The sequence below is a fragment of the Passer domesticus genome, chromosome 3 (assembly GCF_036417665.1).
Source record: "Passer domesticus isolate bPasDom1 chromosome 3, bPasDom1.hap1, whole genome shotgun sequence".
NCBI classification, from domain to species: domain Eukaryota; kingdom Metazoa; phylum Chordata; class Aves; order Passeriformes; family Passeridae; genus Passer; species Passer domesticus.
In genome coordinates this window covers 114,878,483-114,897,835 of record NC_087476.1, presented here as the reverse complement: position 1 = coordinate 114,897,835, position 19,353 = coordinate 114,878,483, and the positions used below count along the sequence as shown (strand labels likewise).

Sequence of the window (19,353 nt, the reverse complement as noted above, 5' to 3'; positions counted from 1 at the left end):
AGCAGGCCCCAGCTTGCCAATCACTTCTGCCTGTGCCTATACTCAGAGAAATAATCTGTCCTGGAGCTGCTGATTCAGAGCCCTGGGAGCTACATCCTCCTGCCAGTGCTCCACATTTCCTCCTCTTCCCTACCAAGAACTAATGGAAACATTAAATATGTTTTGGAGGCTTTAAGGTTTCCAAAGCAAAGACAAAAAGACTCAAAGCACAGCAAATCTCTGTTCCCAGCTAGCAACAATGCTAACATTTACATTAACCAGTACCTGGAGTGCCAGACTGTGTGGCCTTTTGCTTTCATGTTGTTTACTGCAAGGGCTTCAGGGTGGGGAAGAGACTGGGAGCCTGATGGGGCTCTGCCTTTATGTCACTGGAAAGTCCATGAAACCTCTCTAGGCACATTCAAATCAGGTGGGGCAAAACTGGGGAGAGCATTGTCCAGAGCTCCTGTTTGGCTCCTGTGTACACACAGCCAGAACTTGTCCCATCTACAAGTTTTTATTTTTGCCACTTGTGACAGATGGGCCTGAGTGTTACGTGGTGTTTGGGCCAATTCTGAAAGCAGTTTCTAGACAGATTTTGAGACCTCAGAAGGCACCTGAATACAGGCCAAGTTTTCCAAAAAAGTCAGTGCATAGCAGCATTGATGTGTAGCTGGGATTCCAATGAAGTTTTTTTTTTTTTTTTACTATAACATCCAAACACCAACTGAATTCTCCTGTATTCATACTTTAAATTTCAAGAGAAATCATGTTTGAAAAGCTGGACTGAAATGGCCACCAATGACTGACAGCTCCCAGGGACCAGGAAACACATTCCTTCTCCACTGTTACTCAGGATGCTGAAAGAATGCATGATGGACATAAATAATGCAAATTGATGAGATGCTGATGGCATGACCATCTTCCCTCTATGCAACAGATACTTAGAATATTTCTGGAGTGCACAGTGCACAACAAATGGACAAGCTGCACAGCTGTTCTAAAAATCAGACTTGTTTAGTAACACAAATGAAATGCTTGCTGCATTTTAACAGGAATAGAAAAAAGCACAGCCCTTTCTACATGTGCAGCCATTTAATCTTGTTCTTTGGTGTTGCTTTTTTTTTTGCTCTTCCAGTTCTGGAACTGCAAAATATATCAGTATTTCCAACTCTAATCATGGAGTCAGTCCCTCTCCCCCCCCCCCAGTACCAAACAAAATATTGGTATGGCTTTCTTAAACCCCAAATACAATCTTGACCTTCTGTTTGCATACTGCTTTCAGGTCAGAAGAGTTAGGCTCATGGTTTCACATATTTCTAGAAATAAAAATGAGGACTGGGCAGATTTTCTGCTCATTTTTGTGTTGTTTTTTAAGAGGAAGTGCAGAACAGTGTGCTTGTAAGAGCTGAGCATTTCAGTGGAACAGTATGTGTTAAGTGAGAGTGTGATAAAATCAGGCAGGTTGGCAGAGCAGCTGTAATGGAGGTGAACTGGAAAGTCAAAACTAACCAGTGCACTTTCACCCTCCCAGGCAGAGTGAAATACAAAATATAAGCAAACATCACCAGTGGGGAGTATTATAGCAAATATTTGAAATGCCTCCCTTTTAGAGGCTTTCAGGGTGGATGCCTTTAGTCTGTATCATGCTGTTGCTAGCACACGTGACAAAGCTCCTCAGAAAAAATATTTTTTGTTGCCATTGTACCCTAAACAGCATTGCATGAAGTGGGAGAACATCAATTCCCTTGGTATTTGCCTCTCTCTTCCAAGCATGGCTATTTGAGACACAGCCAGGCTGAGAGCTCTGCGCTGCCCAGGACTGTTGCTATTAGCATTTTTCTTCTTGCTGTCAGACTGGTGAGTGATTAAGTGTCCCTGGTGCTGAAGCTGCTGGTCATTTGGGGATTTTGCTTTCCCAGGAGAAGGGTGAGGCTGGTGGGTAGGGTTTTTTCCCTTGGTTATGGGATGCTTAGGCTGCACTGAAGCCAGCAGAATGGAACTGAGTGGAAGGCTGGGAAAATACTGGAATAGTGCATATTGGAAAGCAAGCCAATGAGGAATGGCACTGGCAGTCCTTACCTCCTGGCTAGGACCTTGTGGTCACTGCTAGCACGGGAAAGGGAGAAAGCAGCACACAGAGAGTGAATATGAAATAAGTGCTCAGGATATATCCAGGAATTACCACCCCAAAAGAGGGATCAAACACAGCTTGGCCAAGGTGTCACTGAACCTGGCAGACCTGGATCTGCTCAGCTCAGGGCAGATGCAGGTTCAGACAGATGGGCAGCAGAGCGTGCAAGGCTCAGCCCCCAGGGATGGCACTGCCACTGAAGCACATGAGTTCTTGTTGCCAGGTGGCTCCATTAGCAGGGCAGACTCACAGGGTGATGAGTTATGAGGAAGTCCTCACTCCTGTCCTGGCTCTGCATGACCTGATCTGTTGTCCTCCCCTCTGTCCTCATTTATTTCAGTCATCCCCTCCTCATTTTCCCTCCCAGCAGGCTGGCCTGAGCTCATTATGTGACACCAGAACAGTGTTTTCCAAGTGGATGGCATTTGTATCATTATCAAACTGTCAAAGCAGACAAGACTGTGCTGCTTTGGTACAAACACCTCCCCCATGGGCATCTCTGCAGCCTCATGCTCACCTAGAAACAATAAATAACAAAAAGGACACAAAGCAAGGGGCAAGGCAATGCAATCATTAGTTCTTTAAATGTGGACACAGATTCATGCCTCAGTCTGAAAAAAAAAATCAGAGGAGAAATGGCTGCCTTCCAGGCAAGGATAGTACAGAAGCAGTGAAGGAGAGGATGCTTTGGGCCAGGACATCCTGGAAACATTTCCCACAAAGCCTGTAAATGACACCTGTGCATCCTAGGGAGTCTGGCTACCACACCTGTGACACTGTGGGTGCCCACCACAAAGAGCATGAGTCAGGAGCTCAGCAGGTCAAATCTGTGCAGGCAGCTCCTTGGCTACACTTTTTACGAGGGCCTGAGAGCAGCAGCAGCTGCTGTGTCAGTGCTGGGATGTCACTGCATGTCAAAGGGACGTGCACTTCAGCTGTGACAGCCTGCATCACCCTCAACTGCTTGATAGGCCTCAACCTGCAGCTCTGCTACTGGGAAACTTCATGGGCTGCTCTGTGGGGGAAGGGGGCTCTTTATGGTCATGCAGGCCTGGAAAAGAGCCAGTGCAGAGCTTTGTTTCCTGGGATTATACAGCATTCCTTGCAGCAAAGCTTGGTAGCCATTTGCAAAGACAGCCCTGCTGCTAGCACTAACGTGCTTGTGCACACACTGGCTGTGAAGGGACTGTCAGATCTGTCATCTTTAACAGCAACAAGGCAGTGAATTTAATTCAGGGTTGAGTTCAGACAAGTGAAATGCTTCCAAACCTGGACTTGGCCCCTGAATCAATTCTTTAAACCCTGTTTCCTTGCTCCTGCTCTTTGAAACATGGATGCAGTGACATGAACAGCTACTGCTTTGAAATTACAGGGTATAAGGTGGCTCTCAAGGATTGCAAAACTTTGACAGCATGGTATTCTGCTAAGCTGACACTGTATAGATTAACTAATGCTCCTGACGACTAATGGGGAGGGAGATGGACTTGTGATGTTCCCACTGAGAGGAATTTTCTATTTTTAGAAATGCTGCTGGTTCTCATGGGATGGGAAGGCTGGGAAAGCCTGCCACATCTTTTACATCTTTATTTTCCCCCTCAAATTTATGGCAGAATGCTGCTTCACTATCTACTCTCTTCCCTGACATTGCACCCCAGGTACCCCAGTCTGAGGGTATTGGAACCTACTACTAGCAGTGGGGTAAGAAAAGCATTCCTGTTCCAAGCAGCTAAGAAACTCCAAAGTCTCTTGGAAAACCTCTGTTAGACTCCCTCAGGTATTGCTTAATTCTCAAGTGAAATCCGAGCTGGCTAGGAAGGTGTAGAAGGAGCAGAAGAATTTTGTTGTGTCAGCATTTTTTAGCCCTGTCTTGTTTTCTGCCTAGACCCTATTACTGCTCTATCTGCCTCCAAAACTAACTTGCTAATGAGGTCAGCTGGCTTGTAAGCTCAGTGGCAAAGGTGTCAGCCTCACCACTTTTTCCTATTCCTCTTCCATGGGAGCTGGGAGGTGACTACTCCCTTCCAAACACCTCGAGATAAGCTCAAGCCAGTGCCTGGCAGCAGCCCTTCCTAAACACAGGCACCTCAGCACTCCTGACTCTTCCTGCTCCCTGTAGACAGAAATTGCTGGAGCTGTCCCAGCCTCAACAAAGCCATACTGACCTAAACCAGATGAAGACCTTGTCCTATATCTACTGCAAGGTCATCTGACCTGGCCCACAGGACCAATTCCAGTCTGCCCCGGATGTAAATGGTGACAAAGCGAGGTCTCACCTACTCTGTACTTTTAACTGTTGTGGTTAGATCAGTGGCAGCCCCTTGTATGGCTGGAGATACAGCAGAGCAAACTCCTGGGATGGCAGGATGATCAGGAGATGGCTGATCCATCAGGAGCTGCCTCCTGGCAAAAGGGCTGGATGACCACATACTGTAGTCACAGGGCCAACGTGCCAATTTTCTGCCCTAAGTGCACTTAATTGCACAGGGGGCAGAGAAGCTGTCCAGGAAGAACCTGTTCCACATGCTGAGACAGGCCTCCAGTCCTGCTAACATGTACAGCATGCAGGAATGTACAGAACTGGGACTCCCCTTTAGCCTCCTCAGCTGTTTCCAAATGTTTGCAGAGGCATTACTGGCTTGGGTTAAAGTACACCAGTGGCTTTCGTAACAGTGACAGCTGTGTTAGAAGCATGTTCTGGCACTGCTGGCATCATTAGAGTAGCAGCAAAGTATAGAATTGTTTAGGTTAGAAAAGATCTTTAAGAGCATTGAATAAAACTGTAAACCCAGCAGTGGCCTCAGCCCATTGATCTGTCCCATCCATTCAGATCCCTCTAGGGATTCTCTGCAGAGCCTTCCCCCCTCCAGCACACCAACACTCCAGCCCAGAGTGGTGGCATCTTCACACTGGCTGAGGGTGCTCTCACTCCTCTTGTCCACATCATTGATGAAGATATTAAACATGACTGGCTCCAGTGCTGAGCCCTGGGCAACACCACTTGTGACTGGCTTCCAGCTGGATTTAACTCTCTTCCCCAACACTCCTGGCCTGGCCATCCAGCCAGATTTTCACCCAGGGAAGGGTGCAACCATCCAAGCCATGAGCAGCCAGTTTTTCCAAGAGAATGTGAGGGAAAGAGGGTCATAGGTTTCACTAAAATTTATGTAGGCAATATCCTCAGCCTTCCCCCACCCAGGAAATGGGTCACCTTGCCACAGCACGAGATCAGGGTGGGCAAGCAGGACCTGCCTTTCATAAATGTGTGTAGATCATAAGCCTGATCCATGATGATGATCAGTTCCATGATCTTTGCCAGCCCCAAGGTCAGACTGACAGGATCTAGAATGGGACACCAAGACCCACTGGAAAGCTGACAGAGAAATTTTTGCAGAAGGAGCAGCAAGAAGTGCCAGTGTATTCTGCAGGAGGGTATTTTTAGTTCTGTAAACAGCTGAAAAGTAGGAAAATCTTGCAATACATGTTGGCATTTGAACTGGTGAGGAGATTTGGTAAAGGGGTTTGAAATGGGTCCTTTTTGACTCACCTATACCTTACTTTTAATTTTTTTTTAATAACAAAAATACTTCCTCCTAAGCAAGTTTCTTTCACTGTGATAGTTCCACAGGAGAAGTGGTTGCTTTCAGTGGCGTCTTTTGACTGGAAAATACATCACATAATACAATTTATTTTTATCTCCATAACACTTTCTGCTGAGGGGAGGAATGCTTGCACAGCATATTTTTCAACCTTCTCATGAAGGCTGGCCCACCTTGGAATTTCTGATCCCCCAGCAGTGCAGAGGCCAACACTAAAAAAGATTAATGTGTGGGGTTTTTTGTGAACTGTAGCTGTGCTTTACTGACACTTTGCTAGCTAAGGTTCCTGTGGTGGAAAATCCCAGCAAAACAAACAAGACCTGGCTCTGTGCAAGGTGGCTGCTCGATTGAAAGAAAAAAGGAAGTTTCCAAGAAAAATTTCAGTGCAAAAGTGTCATAAAACTTGGAAAGTCATGAGTCATCTGAAATCTTATGGGGCAGAACATGGAAATATGGGAAAGGCCTCAGCACTTTGGGGTGGAGACTGTGCTGCTGAAACTCAACTGTGCACTGTTAAAGGGCAGTGTGCACGAGAACTGATCTGAAACCTGAATGCTGAGATTACTGCTCTTGGCCTTCTTCCAGTGAAATGGTGCATAGCTCCCAGCTTTACCTAAGGAACCTTCCAGAAATGCAAGCTATGCCACCATCACCTTACAGAGCAAGAAGGTGACCACAGAGGTTCGGTTTAAAGTATAAAGATGTTGCCGTGGGTGAGTCTGAGAGTGACCTCAGAAGTTCACTAAGAGACTCTGTGCTAGTCATCAGCTCCAGCTACAAGGGTCTGTAGTGACAGAACAAGGGGGAATGGCTTTAAACTGAAAAAGGGTAGGCTTATATTGGATATTGAGGAGAAATTCTTCACTGTGAGGGTGGTGAGGCACTGGCACAGCTTGTCCCAAGCAGTTGTGGATGCCCCATCCCTGAAAGTGTTCAAGGCCAGGTTGGATGGGCCTTTGAGCAACCTGGTCTAGTGGAAGGTGCACCTATCTATGGCAGGGGGTTGGAACTAGAGGATCTTTAATGTCCCTTCAAGCCCAAATTACTCTAGGATTTTATGATTTAGTGTCCACAGGCTTTCCAGATTCCCTACTGCAATGAGGAACTTGAGTGCCAATGGTTCTTAAACCCAATCCAGTCCTGCACTAGATTTAGGAAGCCTGGCCAGTGCAAGAAACCAGGCAGATTACAATGGGGGCCTTGGCTATGGATCATCAGTAAGCCACTGAAAGCAACTGGTTCTGCAAAGCAGATAGGCATCACTTGACTCTGATAGAAATCTCTTCTCTGGGTAGTACTGGACTGTGACACAAGTACTGCTGACCTTGTCAGCAGCCTTCCCTGAAAACATCTAAATTCTCTGCAGGAGATTAACCATGTCCCTTTGGTCTCCATTTGCAAAGAAATGCTGTAGTTCTGAGGGGCTCCCACCACTGCTTTTATCCACAGCTTGTCTAGTTTGAAGTGAAAATCATGTAGAGTTCCTTTGGTTTTCATTACTGTCATTTAGAAGAGAACTGAACTTGGGACTTACCTCTGCTAATTCTCTGCTTTTCTCCAGAAAGGATTCCTGGTGTATCAATGACACTGATGCTCTCTAGTACGGGATTAGGTAGCTGGGCACAGACAAACCTGTGTGGAAAATAAATGTGTTTAAAAAATGCAAAACACAGTCATGATGTGCTGCACATCACAAGCATGGGACAAGTCAGACTCTGATCTCTCAAGTCTTCGGCCAGAGCTTGGAGCTACTGTTACTTAAAGAAATGAGAAAGAAATCAGAACTAAACCCTTTTCTCTGTTTTGCTGCCTCTGGAACATGGGTCTCAGTCATGACCTATGACAGGTTTTTTTTATATGGGCCCCCAAGTTGTGAATAATGAAAATATTTGGGTTTTTGTTTATGTGCTGTTTAGATTTTAACAAGAAGTGGTATTTGTTTTTCTTTGGTAAGCATTCCCCTGAAGACTTCTGAACTCAAGTGAACTGAAATAACTTGCTTTTAAAAAAATCAGCATTTCTGTAGGACTTCTGTTCTCTTTCAAATATGTCATTAAAAGACAAAAAGTTTGCTATTATTGCACCATGGAAGTAGTAAAGCATAGCTAGCATGAGATCTCAAGAGGTTGCTCAGTCTATCCTCTTGCCTCAAGGCAGGATCAGTCAGGTTATTTGTCTAAAGTGTTCTTCAAATCCATAACAATGCAGACTCACCAACATTTGCTGTGAGTCTACTCCATTACTTAATAACCTTTACAGTAAATCCTCTTTTTTAATGTCTAATCTAAATTTCAAGTTATAATGCCCCTCAGTCACAAACACAATTGATGTAGAAAATTACTTCTTCTTCCCCTCTTGTCACAAAATACACTATTGTCACCCTGCTCCCCTCAGTCTTTCCTCTATAGAAACCAGTTTGGTGGTATTTATTTATTTTTCCTATCTCTTCCAGCTCTCTCTAGCTGCCTTTCCAGTTCATTTCTAAATCCCTGAAGACCCTTTCAGCCTTTTTTTGGGTCTTTTCAAACTGCTCCACATATTTCTTCTTCAGGCATGATGCCACGAGCTGACATACTCCAGCCATGGCCCTGCTAGTGGTGAGCACAGTGGATGGATTGCTCCTTATCTCTTAGACTAGACAGTCTGTTTATACATCTCAGTGACATGTTTGCTTTTTTAACAGCAGTATGACACTGTTAGCTCACATTCACTTTGTAATTCACTGCTCCCCCCTCTGCAGCTCCATTTATGTGCAATTCTCTTTAGCTAGTTGTTCTCCATCCTGTATCTATGCAAATCACTGCCTAAGAAGAGTCACTTGTGCTTTGTGGGCTGCAGCTCATCTATTTCAGTTGCTAGTAACAGCAAAGGACACCAAAAGCCTATCTGCTTCCTGGTAGCATTTCATGGATAGCCTTTTTGGGATAGCATTCCAGGCAGCTCTGAGTGTGTGTGTGTGTACATATGCATATTAATGGGGTGGTGTGACATCCAGGCACAAAAAACATGTTACTGTGGGAGGAGGCAGAAGCACAGAGGATGGGGGTTGGTACAAGGACCACTCAGTGCAGTCAGGGCAGGTGCAGCCCTGCAGAGCTCTGGTGAGTGTCTGGCTCTGCACAAGCCCCTGCACCTCTGAATTCCTCCAGGCTATGCCACAACCCAATTGTTCTACTTGTCTGACTCCAAGAAGATGCTGATAAGAGTGAATCCTCATGGGTTAAAGTGTGTCTCCTCCCCATAGCTGTCAGCTATTTCAGACCACATATTACAGCTTCCCACATCCCTAGCTTGGCAGGTGGCAACAGGGAGCATTTCTGAATGTGTAATAACTCATATCAAAGAGGGGGACTGGCTTGATTATCCTGTTGAGTGCCAGGCACAGCAGCAGAGAACAAAAGGCTCAGGAGGTCATGTTATTCCCTTGTCCTGCCAACCCAGGTTTGCTCTTCATTGTTACAGCCCTGAGTACTCCTTGTGCTGTAATATTAAATGGGGCAGGGGGATTTTCCTACAGTTTCCCTAGGAAAAGTACTCCACAGGAGATTTCAGATATAAGGTCAGAGGACAGCATGAGTGAGTGCATTCTGGCTCCTTTGGCAAAGTTAAGGCTGCTGCCCTCCTGTTGTCCCAGCAGAACTGCAGGACCTCAGGGAGCTCGACCTAATTCTGTTTGGGGCCGTATGAAGGGAAGAATGCCATGCCAAACCAGAGTTTCACCACCTCTACAGGCAGAGCACAGGGCTGAAGGAACAACATGTTATCTACCTCTCCAGCTGTTCATGACACAAAATCAGGACTGACTCCACCTTAGCTTCCCAAAACAGACTTTGGAGATGGGGGAATTCTTGCAACCTAGTCAACGTGATACAAAAATAATGGGCGAGATTCCTGAATTTGCTCCAGGCCCTTGGTGCCAAACAAGTCTTCCTGATAACAGGGTGCAACTTCTCATCTCTCTGGAATCTTCCCAGAGGTGGGGGTTGGCCAGCAGAGCTGGAGAAAGGAAAACAAGCCCTTCTCTTCCATGCCCAGGAACAACCTGGGGCAAGAAGAGCAGATAAGAGATGGGATTCTGCAGATTCTATCCTCATTTCAGCCCTATGTCCCAGGTATGGGCAGGTGCTCCATCTCCTGGGAATGAAGGGGGGGAGGATACAGGCTCTGAGCAGCACAATTTGCTTGTCTCCCAGCCAAATCCCAACTGTACCAGTCTTCCCTTGCTTCCTGGGAAGCAGCAGATCCCTCCCTCTGGGGAAGGAGTCCCAGCTAAGGGTGGATGCTCACTCCTGGAGCAGCAGGCTCTGCACCCCACATGACACAGTGCTGTGGGCTGCCATCCCCCAGCAAAACCAGCTTGGCCTGAATGCTACTGCCTCATGCTGCTCTGCTCCTTTCCACTGATGCTCACAGCCAAGTGCTACCTTTAACCATCCCTGGGCAAAGCAGACTGCCCCATGGCCAATCCTATCTCACCTTAGAGGAGTGGCCCCTGCAGATTAGCTTCTTTCTGCAAATTTCTCGCCCACAGCCTCCTAGCTGAGGTCAGGGCATAGGCATACACACAGCAGCAGTGAGGTATGTGCAAGGCAGAGATAGCTCTGCTTGTCCCTAGCCCAGAAGCCAGGCCCACTGGAGAAGTGAGTGTTGGTGGCTTGATCTGGTCCAGTGGGTGCACCAGGACTTACATCTGCTAAATTTCTGGCCCTCTGAGTCAACTCTTGCGTGTGTTTAATTTCCTAATTAGCTGGGCATTGGCATCTGCATTTTCAGCATGTGATGCTCACACAGCTGAGCCAGTCCCTCTTAGTGTGTCCCCTCTGTCAGCTTAGAAATCATTACCCCCTCTTTTTTCATGTCAGCAAGAGAAAGATGTCATTAGCTGCTGTGGCTACTCCCTGCATTGCTAGAAGGACTCTACTTATGCTGCAGCTGAACCATGGCTGTGTCCCTCTGCCCTGCTGCCTGCACAGGCTTGACTCTTTCCTCAGGAGAAGGAAGAGCAAAGCAGCATAACAAGAGCACAGCATGATACAGTGAACTGGGTTAATGCATGCAGAGATCCCTTGCTGTATCAGGAGCAAATTGCATTCAGGACACATCCATCAGGCTAGTTCAGAAGTGTTTGCTTTTTTGCCCCCCGTGCCTGGCCTAATGTTCCTTCTCTGCAGTGAACTGTCTGCCAGCTGTGGCTGTTCTTGGCTATCAGCTGAGCTGCTCTGAATTATGTCTTCTTTATCCATGATCTCTGCACTCCAGGCAAGAAGACTGTTATTCTCTTAGGGCAAATGACTGCTCTGCCCTGATCTAGGGAGTGGGAAGTCACCTGACCTAACTGTTGGTCAGGTGCAGATGTTCTGGGCCCTACAAAACAACAAAACCCTCTTGAAGTCTCTCTGGTGCAGGACCATGTTGATGTATTTGAATGTTGCTCCTGTGCAGTGATCAGATATGGCTTCCTGTCACCCTGAGGTACTGCGAGGTTTTCCACACAGCAGTGACTCCAGCTAGGTCCCTCCCCTGCCCCACGCAGCTCTGCAGGCCCTTTCCCTGCCTCACTGCAGCCTACTGTGGTCAGTGCTGGTAGGAGATGCTGCACCCTCTGGACAGTCATGCTCTAAGCTTGGGAGACTGAACAGGAGCCAGAGCCCAGCCCAGCTTTCCTGGCTGTTTGGCTGAGCAGCTGCCATGTTTCCAGTGTCTCCCACAGTGTGAAGGGAAGGCATTGATGATGGGTGTAGTCAGTTTGTTGCCTTCTGCAGCACAGTTTGTGCTCATCTAGGATATGGGTGTGTGCTGCTGGCTTCCTGTGAGGCCTAGATCCAAAACCTCCCTATGATTGGGCCAGGTCTAGGGGATGGAAAGGTTAAATTCCTCATGTCACAGAGCTGCTGTCCAAACACCCTGCTACTCTTTTTTACAGGAAACACATTAGAGTGGTCATCACTTTGCACCTGAGGTTGTATGTATAAGGCATGGGAATGGAGAGAGCCTGGTTTTGATTGCAAATGGAAGAAGCTAGAAATACTGAAGCAGGGGACAACAAATGTAATGAAGATATTTACCTCTAGTCTCCTACAGGATAAGCTTAGGCTGTGATGCCATTTTTGTTTTGTTTGTTCAAGTAAAATGAAGGTTTGTCCCACTTGAATTTATCAGCCCTTCAGCAAGTGACTTATGTGCATCTGGTAGGACTGGACTGGCTTTGCATCAGCCATGTGGATAGGAGGAAAAGAAATGCCTTATCCCTTTACAGTACTTGCTATGCTGCTCATTAGGTTCTAACTTTACTCTGCAGAACAAGAGAGTTCTTGAGTACTGACCTGTTCAAAAAGGCATTGCCAAAGGCGTTGAGTTTCCTGAATGGTTTTTTGGGATCCACCACCAACGCGTTTCCAGGAACGATTCCTTCCACATCTCCTTGCATCACTGCTATAAAGGAGTCAGTTGTAGGCTCTGGTCCAATCCTCATCCCTGGGAAATCCTGCTCCAGCAGGTACCTGTAAGTGAAAAAACAGGGTGTGGGCATGAGCCATGAGCTGCTAAGTCCTAAATGAGTTGTACTGAAGATTGCAGTGCAATTATGAAGCTCAAGAGCATGGATCCTTCCGAGACTATTTTTAGCACTGTCACTCAATTGTTTGATAAATGTCTTGGTAGCTTTTCTACTTAGGATCTCAACACTGAAAGCTCATTTCAGGTGGATTAAGAAATTAAGATGATTATAGCTGCTGGGAAGAGATTCTCATCATGTTGCATCATTTTATGTACTTCAATCCTCAAGACATTTGGAGCAGACTCAGCACAGCAAAGTCAAACCAGCAGTTCACTGCAATCACAGAGTTAATCCTACTACACACTACTGTTAAACCACTACAATCCTGATAGTGGCTCTTGGTGCCACTATCAATTACTTGGCTGCTGCTCGTTTCAGCAGACTCAAACAACTAATGTGCTTAGCCACCAGCCCACATCAGCTGCTTAAACGCCAACTTCCCCAGCACTTGACTGAAGTCTCAGCCTCTGTCCTTGTGTGCTTCTGAAATGCAGCCACAGGCCTGCACTACAAACTGCTCAAGCACACTGAGCACTACACACCTGGGTGGGGGAGTATATTCCAAGCTGTATATCAAGCCAGACAGCACACCGAGTACAGCTTCCCTTATTATTTCCTGAAGGTAGTTTGGCAAATTTCAGGGAAAGATAGTCACCCATGGGGTTGTAGGGCTTTGAATAGGACCCTGGCAGCACATCCCAACTGACCCTGCCAAGTTCAGGGTGGGTCAATGGTGTGTGCACGGGACAGTTCCCTTTGGCTCATGAAGGTGCCAAATGCCATCACTGAGGCCTGGCCTGTTTGTGTGTGTGGGTGCAGGAAACCACCTGCTGATGCTGTGCTGAAAACTTAGACTAGACCATTATGTGCATGTGGCTTGCAGAAGGAGGCTAGAACTGGTCTAGCCCTCAGTATGGGATGGTGTCAGAAGTGACAAGTAGTAAGTTCTGGCTAGTTACATGAATAAAAATACTACCAGACTATGGAAGTTGGTATAATAATGTGTTGCTTGTTGCCAGAGGGTAGTTGGCATTCCCTCTTCCATTGCCTTAACCTAATCCTCAGTGGGTAGAAAGATTATTTCAGAATTGCCATGATGTTAAAAGTAGATTATGGGGATGTGGAAATAGGAGAAGGACTGGAAATTCTTTTCGTGATTGAGACTGATATGTCTAAGCACCAGAATTGGTTCACTCAGGTGAGTCTTAGTCAGGGAAGTCCCTGTGTGAGGGACTATAGGACCATTGGCATGAAGGCTTGTGATAACTTTTTAGGTGTTCCTGCTTTCACTGTCATTTTAACACAGGTAATCATTATCCAGTGTTCAAGGAGCAACAAAAAACCACTGTGCAGGCTATTTATTGATACCATGTGAGCAAATGTGTCTTCAGTTCCCAACAGGCAAGGCCAATTCAACTGGATCTAGAGGTAAAACAACCAAATGTATACCCAGAACAAATCACTGATACTGGCTTGGTACACATTCATACTGCAACAAGGATACCTCCACAAATGATATCTATAATTCCCTTAGGAGATGACCACACCTTCTTTACTGGTGTATTATCATGTATTTTCTTGTATCTTTTGTCCAAAGTGATTCCAAGTCCCATGCTCACCAGAAGACCACCAGAAGTGACTCTCCTTAACTGCAGAACTCTGAGATACAACAGCAGCTGTTGAGCAGCTCTTAAAAGACCTGAAATAATCCAGGAAGAGAGCATCCCTCTGACCTCCTACACTAGGTGGATATACCCTATTTATCTAAACCTTATGAAGGGTTTTCTCAAACTTTCCTGTAAAAGTGGGTCATTACTAAAGAAAAGCAGACTGCAGGCAGTCCTGGTGTGTGCCACCTCTCTGGCTGGTGATCACAGTGCCCCTTCCTGGCAGCCACAGCAACTCCTCTCTAGCTTGAAGCACCTGAGAACAAGGAGGGATTACTTCTCACCCACCAAGGGCTCTCATCTGAATGTTCTTGGTGCAATTCCCTGGGAAGCTCTTTACACTATTTGCTAGGTTAGAAGCCACTTGGTCAGACTTCGGAACTAAGCTTGTGCCTCCTAGATGGCAATTCACTAGTCCCTGATGGACATTGCTGTCAAGCCAGTGGCTTTATACAGATGGAAATTCACTGAATCCATAGAAATAAATCTTGGCATTCTCCCCATGCAAATACTAGAGAGAAACTGTCAAATGTAACAAGTGAAGGGCTTTTGAGAAAGGCCCCTTACTCCCCATGTCAGGTGGCAGCCTTGCTGGAACAACCACCTTTTTTCTTTTTTAGAGGCTTGAAATGCACATGTAATATGACAACGTTTGAGCAGAAGTAAAAATTAGTTGAGGGGGGGAGTTGTTTGTTATTTATAGACAAAGCTTCCCAGAAAAATTCACCAAAAGTCCTGTGTGGAATAGCAACTCCTCCAGACAGACTGTTTGAAAGAATTTTATCACAGCTCCACTCAGCTAACGTTTCAAAGCATTTCTGTGTTTATTTCTTGTGTAAGACTTTAAAAAACACAAAACAAAAAATCCCAACAAAAGCACAAAAGGAGTAGCCACACACCAATGTTATTGACTTATGTGCAACAAGTGGTAGGAAAGCAGAGAGATGAAGATTTGTACTGCCCACTATCACAGCATCTATTTTAAGTGAGGCCTCTCTGGAAGATGTGGGTACATTGTGCAGCAGGGTGTCAGCAGCATAAGAATCTCATTGTGCAGAGGACAAATACAAGGGGTTGTATTGACACTGCCTGATGGGGGGAAGGCACTTCTGCTCGGCAGTGACACAGCCTGCCCTGGCTACCAGAGGCAAGCTAGAGAACACGTGCAGTTGTCACATTTGTGGGGATTTCTGGGAGAGAAGAGCAAGCAACAGCTGTGGAAAACACCAACCACCAGCAAGCAATTTCCTCTGCCAATGCTGCACGCCTTAAGCTGAGCTGCTGAACACCTTCAGAGGCCTGGGGGAGTGACTCCCAGCCAGGTTAGGGAAGTCTGTGGAGCACAGGAATAGGTTTTTTATGACTGATCTGCTTTTTAGAGAAGTGTCTGGAGTCAGCATGTGGCTGGAAGCATCACGCTGTTTGCCTATTTCAGGCTTGCTCCTGAGAAGGGCCAGGGCAGGAAAGCTGCGTTAGTGCCAGCCCAGCTTGGGTCGCCTTTCCCAGGTGGGTTTGGGGATGGGTGAGGAGAGGCCGGGCTCCCTGGGCAGGAGTGCCGCAGGATGTGGGGGAAGGGGCTGCCTGCCCGTGATGAGTCACGCAGGAGCCCTGCAGGATGCCGCGAGTGTGGCAGCAGAGGTGATGCCGAGCGGAACGGGAAGAAGGGCAGAGCAGGAGGAAATGGTGACAACGGCCTGATGCAGGCACAGATGAAAGGTTCAGGGCTGCACGGGGAGGTCACACCAGAGCTCTGCGTGTAGCCTGTGACAAACAGCGTGGAGAGGCCGGGACGTGTAAATGATTAGCTGCAGGAGGAAGGGGTGGCCATACCAGAAAAGCAAGCTATGTTGACAGTTAGTAGGGCTCTAGCAGGCTTGTTTATTTTATTAGCAGGATGGCTGGACTTGAGCCAGGATTATTTTTAGAAATGACCAAGGAATCTAAGTTAATTAGGAGAGTAATGTTCTGTCCTGTACTCCCACCCTCTTACAGGAAACATAAAAAGCAATAACGTTATGAAGGCAGGCTCCAGTGAGATCCTGCAGTGGCTGTCACGTATTCCCAGGCAGAGGTGTTGCCTTGCCCTAACCAGCACCGACTTTCACTCCCAAGCTTGTGGAAAAGCATCAGCCAAATGTATGCTGAGGAGAGAAATGGGAGTGAGCACAAAGAGATGATACAGCAGGAAGCAGGAGTGGAAAAGCTGCATTAGCAATGCAACACCTTTCACGTAGCACAGAAAGGCTCAGTTCTGTGTCCCTGCAAGGAGAAGAGGGAGCAGCCTGGTTCCACTGAAAACAAGCCACGCTCTGGTCTCGCTTCACTGGCTTTGACCCACACAACTCACCTTCCTCTCCCTGCCTCAGCCTCTAGGAATGTTTCTCACTGCTGACCTTGACTGCCTTTTTTCTGCCATCAGCTCCTGACAAGAGGGCAGCCTCACTGCAAGATGCTGCAGCTTAGGTGCTTCAGAGCCTTGCATTTCTTCCTTGTTTCACCTCACATTCCTCAAAACAAGGAAAGAGGTTTGGAAGACAGACATTCCTTAGGTAGGTGACTAAGGGTCGGGTTTTTGGGTTTTTTTGGTTAGGTGTCCTGGGATCCAGGTAAAGTGGGACTGAGCTCATTCCACATGATTGTTTACTAGCATTAAGTCATCTCCCTAAATTGCATGGCAGTACAAGCAGGATGCAATTTAAGAGTGGAATTGATACATAAGGATAACCCTAATTATCCCCCATCCCGACAAGACTGTGGACGGAATGTCCAGAGGCTGTTTCTTGCTTCACTCTACTGCTAAGACATAATGGTTGTCAACCCTCCCACTTCCTCCCCCAGCCCCCTTTAACTCCTCCCTGCTCTCAGCTTTAGCTCCCACTTGCCTTCCCACAATAACTCTGGATGCTAATCTGGTGCTTATCCCAGCTCTCTAATGAGCAGTGCCTGCAAGCTCACACTGGAAGCCTGTCACGAGCAACACGAGGTTTTCTGGCCTTTGTCTGGGAACACACTGGAGTAACAGACTCTCACACTTCTTCTGCTGTTAGAACCCTGGGGTTCTATCAAAGTCCTCAACTTTCACCTTCTTAGGCACTGTTTTAAACAGAAGACTCTGTCTTTCTGGAAGGCCCATTTGGCACCCCAGTGAAGCAGAAGCTGCCAAAGCTCCTGGTCACTTTTGCTTGACCATTATGTCTGTAGGCTCATCCCAGCCCTGTGCCTGGAGAAAACTAGGAGAAGAGGACACAAGCATGAGTGAAAAGCAGCTGTCAGAGGCTCAGATCCACTTGCTGCCATCCCACATGAGCAAAGACTCAATCTTTTGCCTGGAACATGCTCTAGGCACCCAAACTTTGCAAAAGGAGCTGAGGCTTGCAGAAGGACTTCACTGAACAGACAGGGGCAAAGGCAGGAAGTCTCTGCCAACAGCATCTCAGTGAGACTGCAGAGAAACACTGATGCTGACGACCCAGAGAAAAGAATTAGGAAGAGATGCTTTAGTTAGACAGCCTTATCAGGAATTCAGCAATTCCTCCTGTAACCCAGAGGACAGAAAAAGCCTTCCAAACAGGTTTGGTACCGAGTCACAGAACAAAAATCTGGGGTGGAACCAGGCATTTGTGCTACCCTCTCTATTTCTCAGAAGAGTAACTCCCTTTGCAAATATGTACAAAATCTTTCTCTGGGTCTTTTGCATCCCTTCACCATCCACCTGACCTGCCCATACGAGAAAAGCCTTTTAACTCTTAAACTTTGTTTGCCAGGTACACGCCAAGGTAGCAGAAGTGCATTCTGTTCTTGGCTCCTAACCAGGAAATTTAGCAGCAGGAATATTACAGCACATTTAAAAAAAAAAGCCCCTGCATTTCTCAAGGTCATTCCTCTAGAGGTACAGTCAATTTGATTCACCTCTCTCTACTCTCTGCAGTTCCCTCCTTCACCAAGAAATACTGGTAGAACAAAGGGCTGCTGGCTGCCTGTGGCTAGCGTCCAGATTTACACTGGGGTAATTCCACAGATTTCAACACAGCCCCACCAGAAAAAGGCTGGAATTTAACGCTTAGCTTATGAATCACATAGGAAACACGGACAGCACAGCTTCAGCTATGATCCCAAGGGAAAGCCTGCTGCAAGTTGAACTAGCAGCATGGCTGAACACAGATCCCTGCAACCAAGTCCAGCTGGAAAAGTTTAACCCCCTCTGCGACAGTTTCACAGCATCGAAATGAAAGAGCTGCTGGCAGCCGCTCCTTCTTTACAGCTCGAAAGGAACTTGCTGCTCCCAGCATCTCGGCCGAGCAGGACACAGTTAAAACAGGGCTCTCCTTCTGGAGCTCTGAAGAGGGGCAGGTCTCTCTGCGCACAGGCACACATGCTTCTCTAAGTGGCTTCTGAGTGTCGTCTCTGGGACAGTGCAGAAAAAGACACACGCAAGCGTGTAACAGCAACAACTGCAAACCGCAGCACCCCCTTTAAAGCCGCCTGCCCACCCGAAAGCTGCAGCAAATTGAAAAGAATCGCTATCACAAGGGTCGAACCGGGCAGGGCAGGCACGGAATGCCCCGCGCGAGGCTCCCCAGAGCCTCTGCACTTTGAGCGGCCAGGAGGGCCCAGTGACTCACATCTCCTGCCCTGCCTGCACTCCCCAGCCCTGCCCCGGGCTACTTTTTGCCACGTCGGTGTTTCATGGGACATCTTACACCACGCTGTGCTTGCGAAGGGATGCTCTGCTTTTGAGCGGAGGTGACTTTTCAATGAAAAGCTGCCGAGGGGACGGGAAGGGGGTAACAGAAGGGGGTCGAGCCACAGCACAGGTAGCAGAGACGCGTTCTGCCCCACCCAGTGCCCGGGTGTCGAGGGTGCCGGCACGCTGGGAGGGGGCAGCGGGATTTTACCTGATGAAGGTGGTCTTCCCGGTGGAGTACTGCCCCACCAGCAGCACCATGGGCTTGTTGTCGAAGTCGGCATCCTCCAGGGCGGGCGAGTGGAACTCGTGGAACTTGTAGTGCTCTTCCAGCGGCAGCAGCTTGGTCTTGTAAAGCTTCTTCAGGCCATCGCTGACCGTTTGGAACACCTCCGGGTCCTTCCGCCGACGGTCGTCGGTGCCCAGCCAGCTGAACATCTTGTGGCCTCCCGACGCCAGCTCCGCGACGACCACCGGGGCTGGGCTGGGCTGGCTGCGAGCGCGGCTAGCCGCGCATCCCCCTCAGGCCGGCCGGGCCTCACTCCGCTCCGGCGCCCACCCGCAAGGGCCGTCCGCCCTCACGCCACCTGCGCCGGCGATTTCAGCCAGAAAGCGCTCCCCGCGGGAGGCTGAAGGAGCGGCTCGTCCGCGCAGCCCCGGCCCAGCGGCACCGGCGGGCGCCGCCTCCCTTCACGCCGCCGGCTCCCGGCGTGGGCATGGCGCGGAGGGCCGGCCCT

At 47.9% G+C, this 19,353-nt stretch overlaps 1 protein-coding gene and 1 long non-coding RNA gene across 2 annotated transcripts in view; one reads left to right on the top strand and one right to left on the bottom strand.

Annotated features, from left to right (window-relative positions):
* The window catches only part of LOC135297600 (uncharacterized), a 34,617-nt gene extending 21,206 nt beyond the window's left edge, over positions 1 to 13,411 (top strand). The window contains exon 2 of the long non-coding RNA XR_010359541.1: positions 11,633 to 13,411. This is a non-coding gene — a long non-coding RNA (uncharacterized LOC135297600). The remainder of the gene's footprint in view (positions 1 to 11,632) is intronic.
* LOC135297599 (EH domain-containing protein 3) overlaps positions 1 to 19,346 on the bottom strand; it is a 30,009-nt gene extending 10,663 nt beyond the window's left edge. Inside the window, exons 1-3 of the mRNA XM_064415330.1 lie at positions 18,828 to 19,346; positions 12,033 to 12,209; positions 7,244 to 7,341 (exon numbers count right to left, since the gene is read on the bottom strand). Coding sequence (XP_064271400.1) covers positions 7,244 to 7,341; positions 12,033 to 12,209; positions 18,828 to 19,054 — 502 coding nt within the window. The 5' untranslated portion in view covers positions 19,055 to 19,346. The remainder of the gene's footprint in view (positions 1 to 7,243; positions 7,342 to 12,032; positions 12,210 to 18,827) is intronic.
* Positions 19,347 to 19,353: the final 7 nt, after the last annotated feature.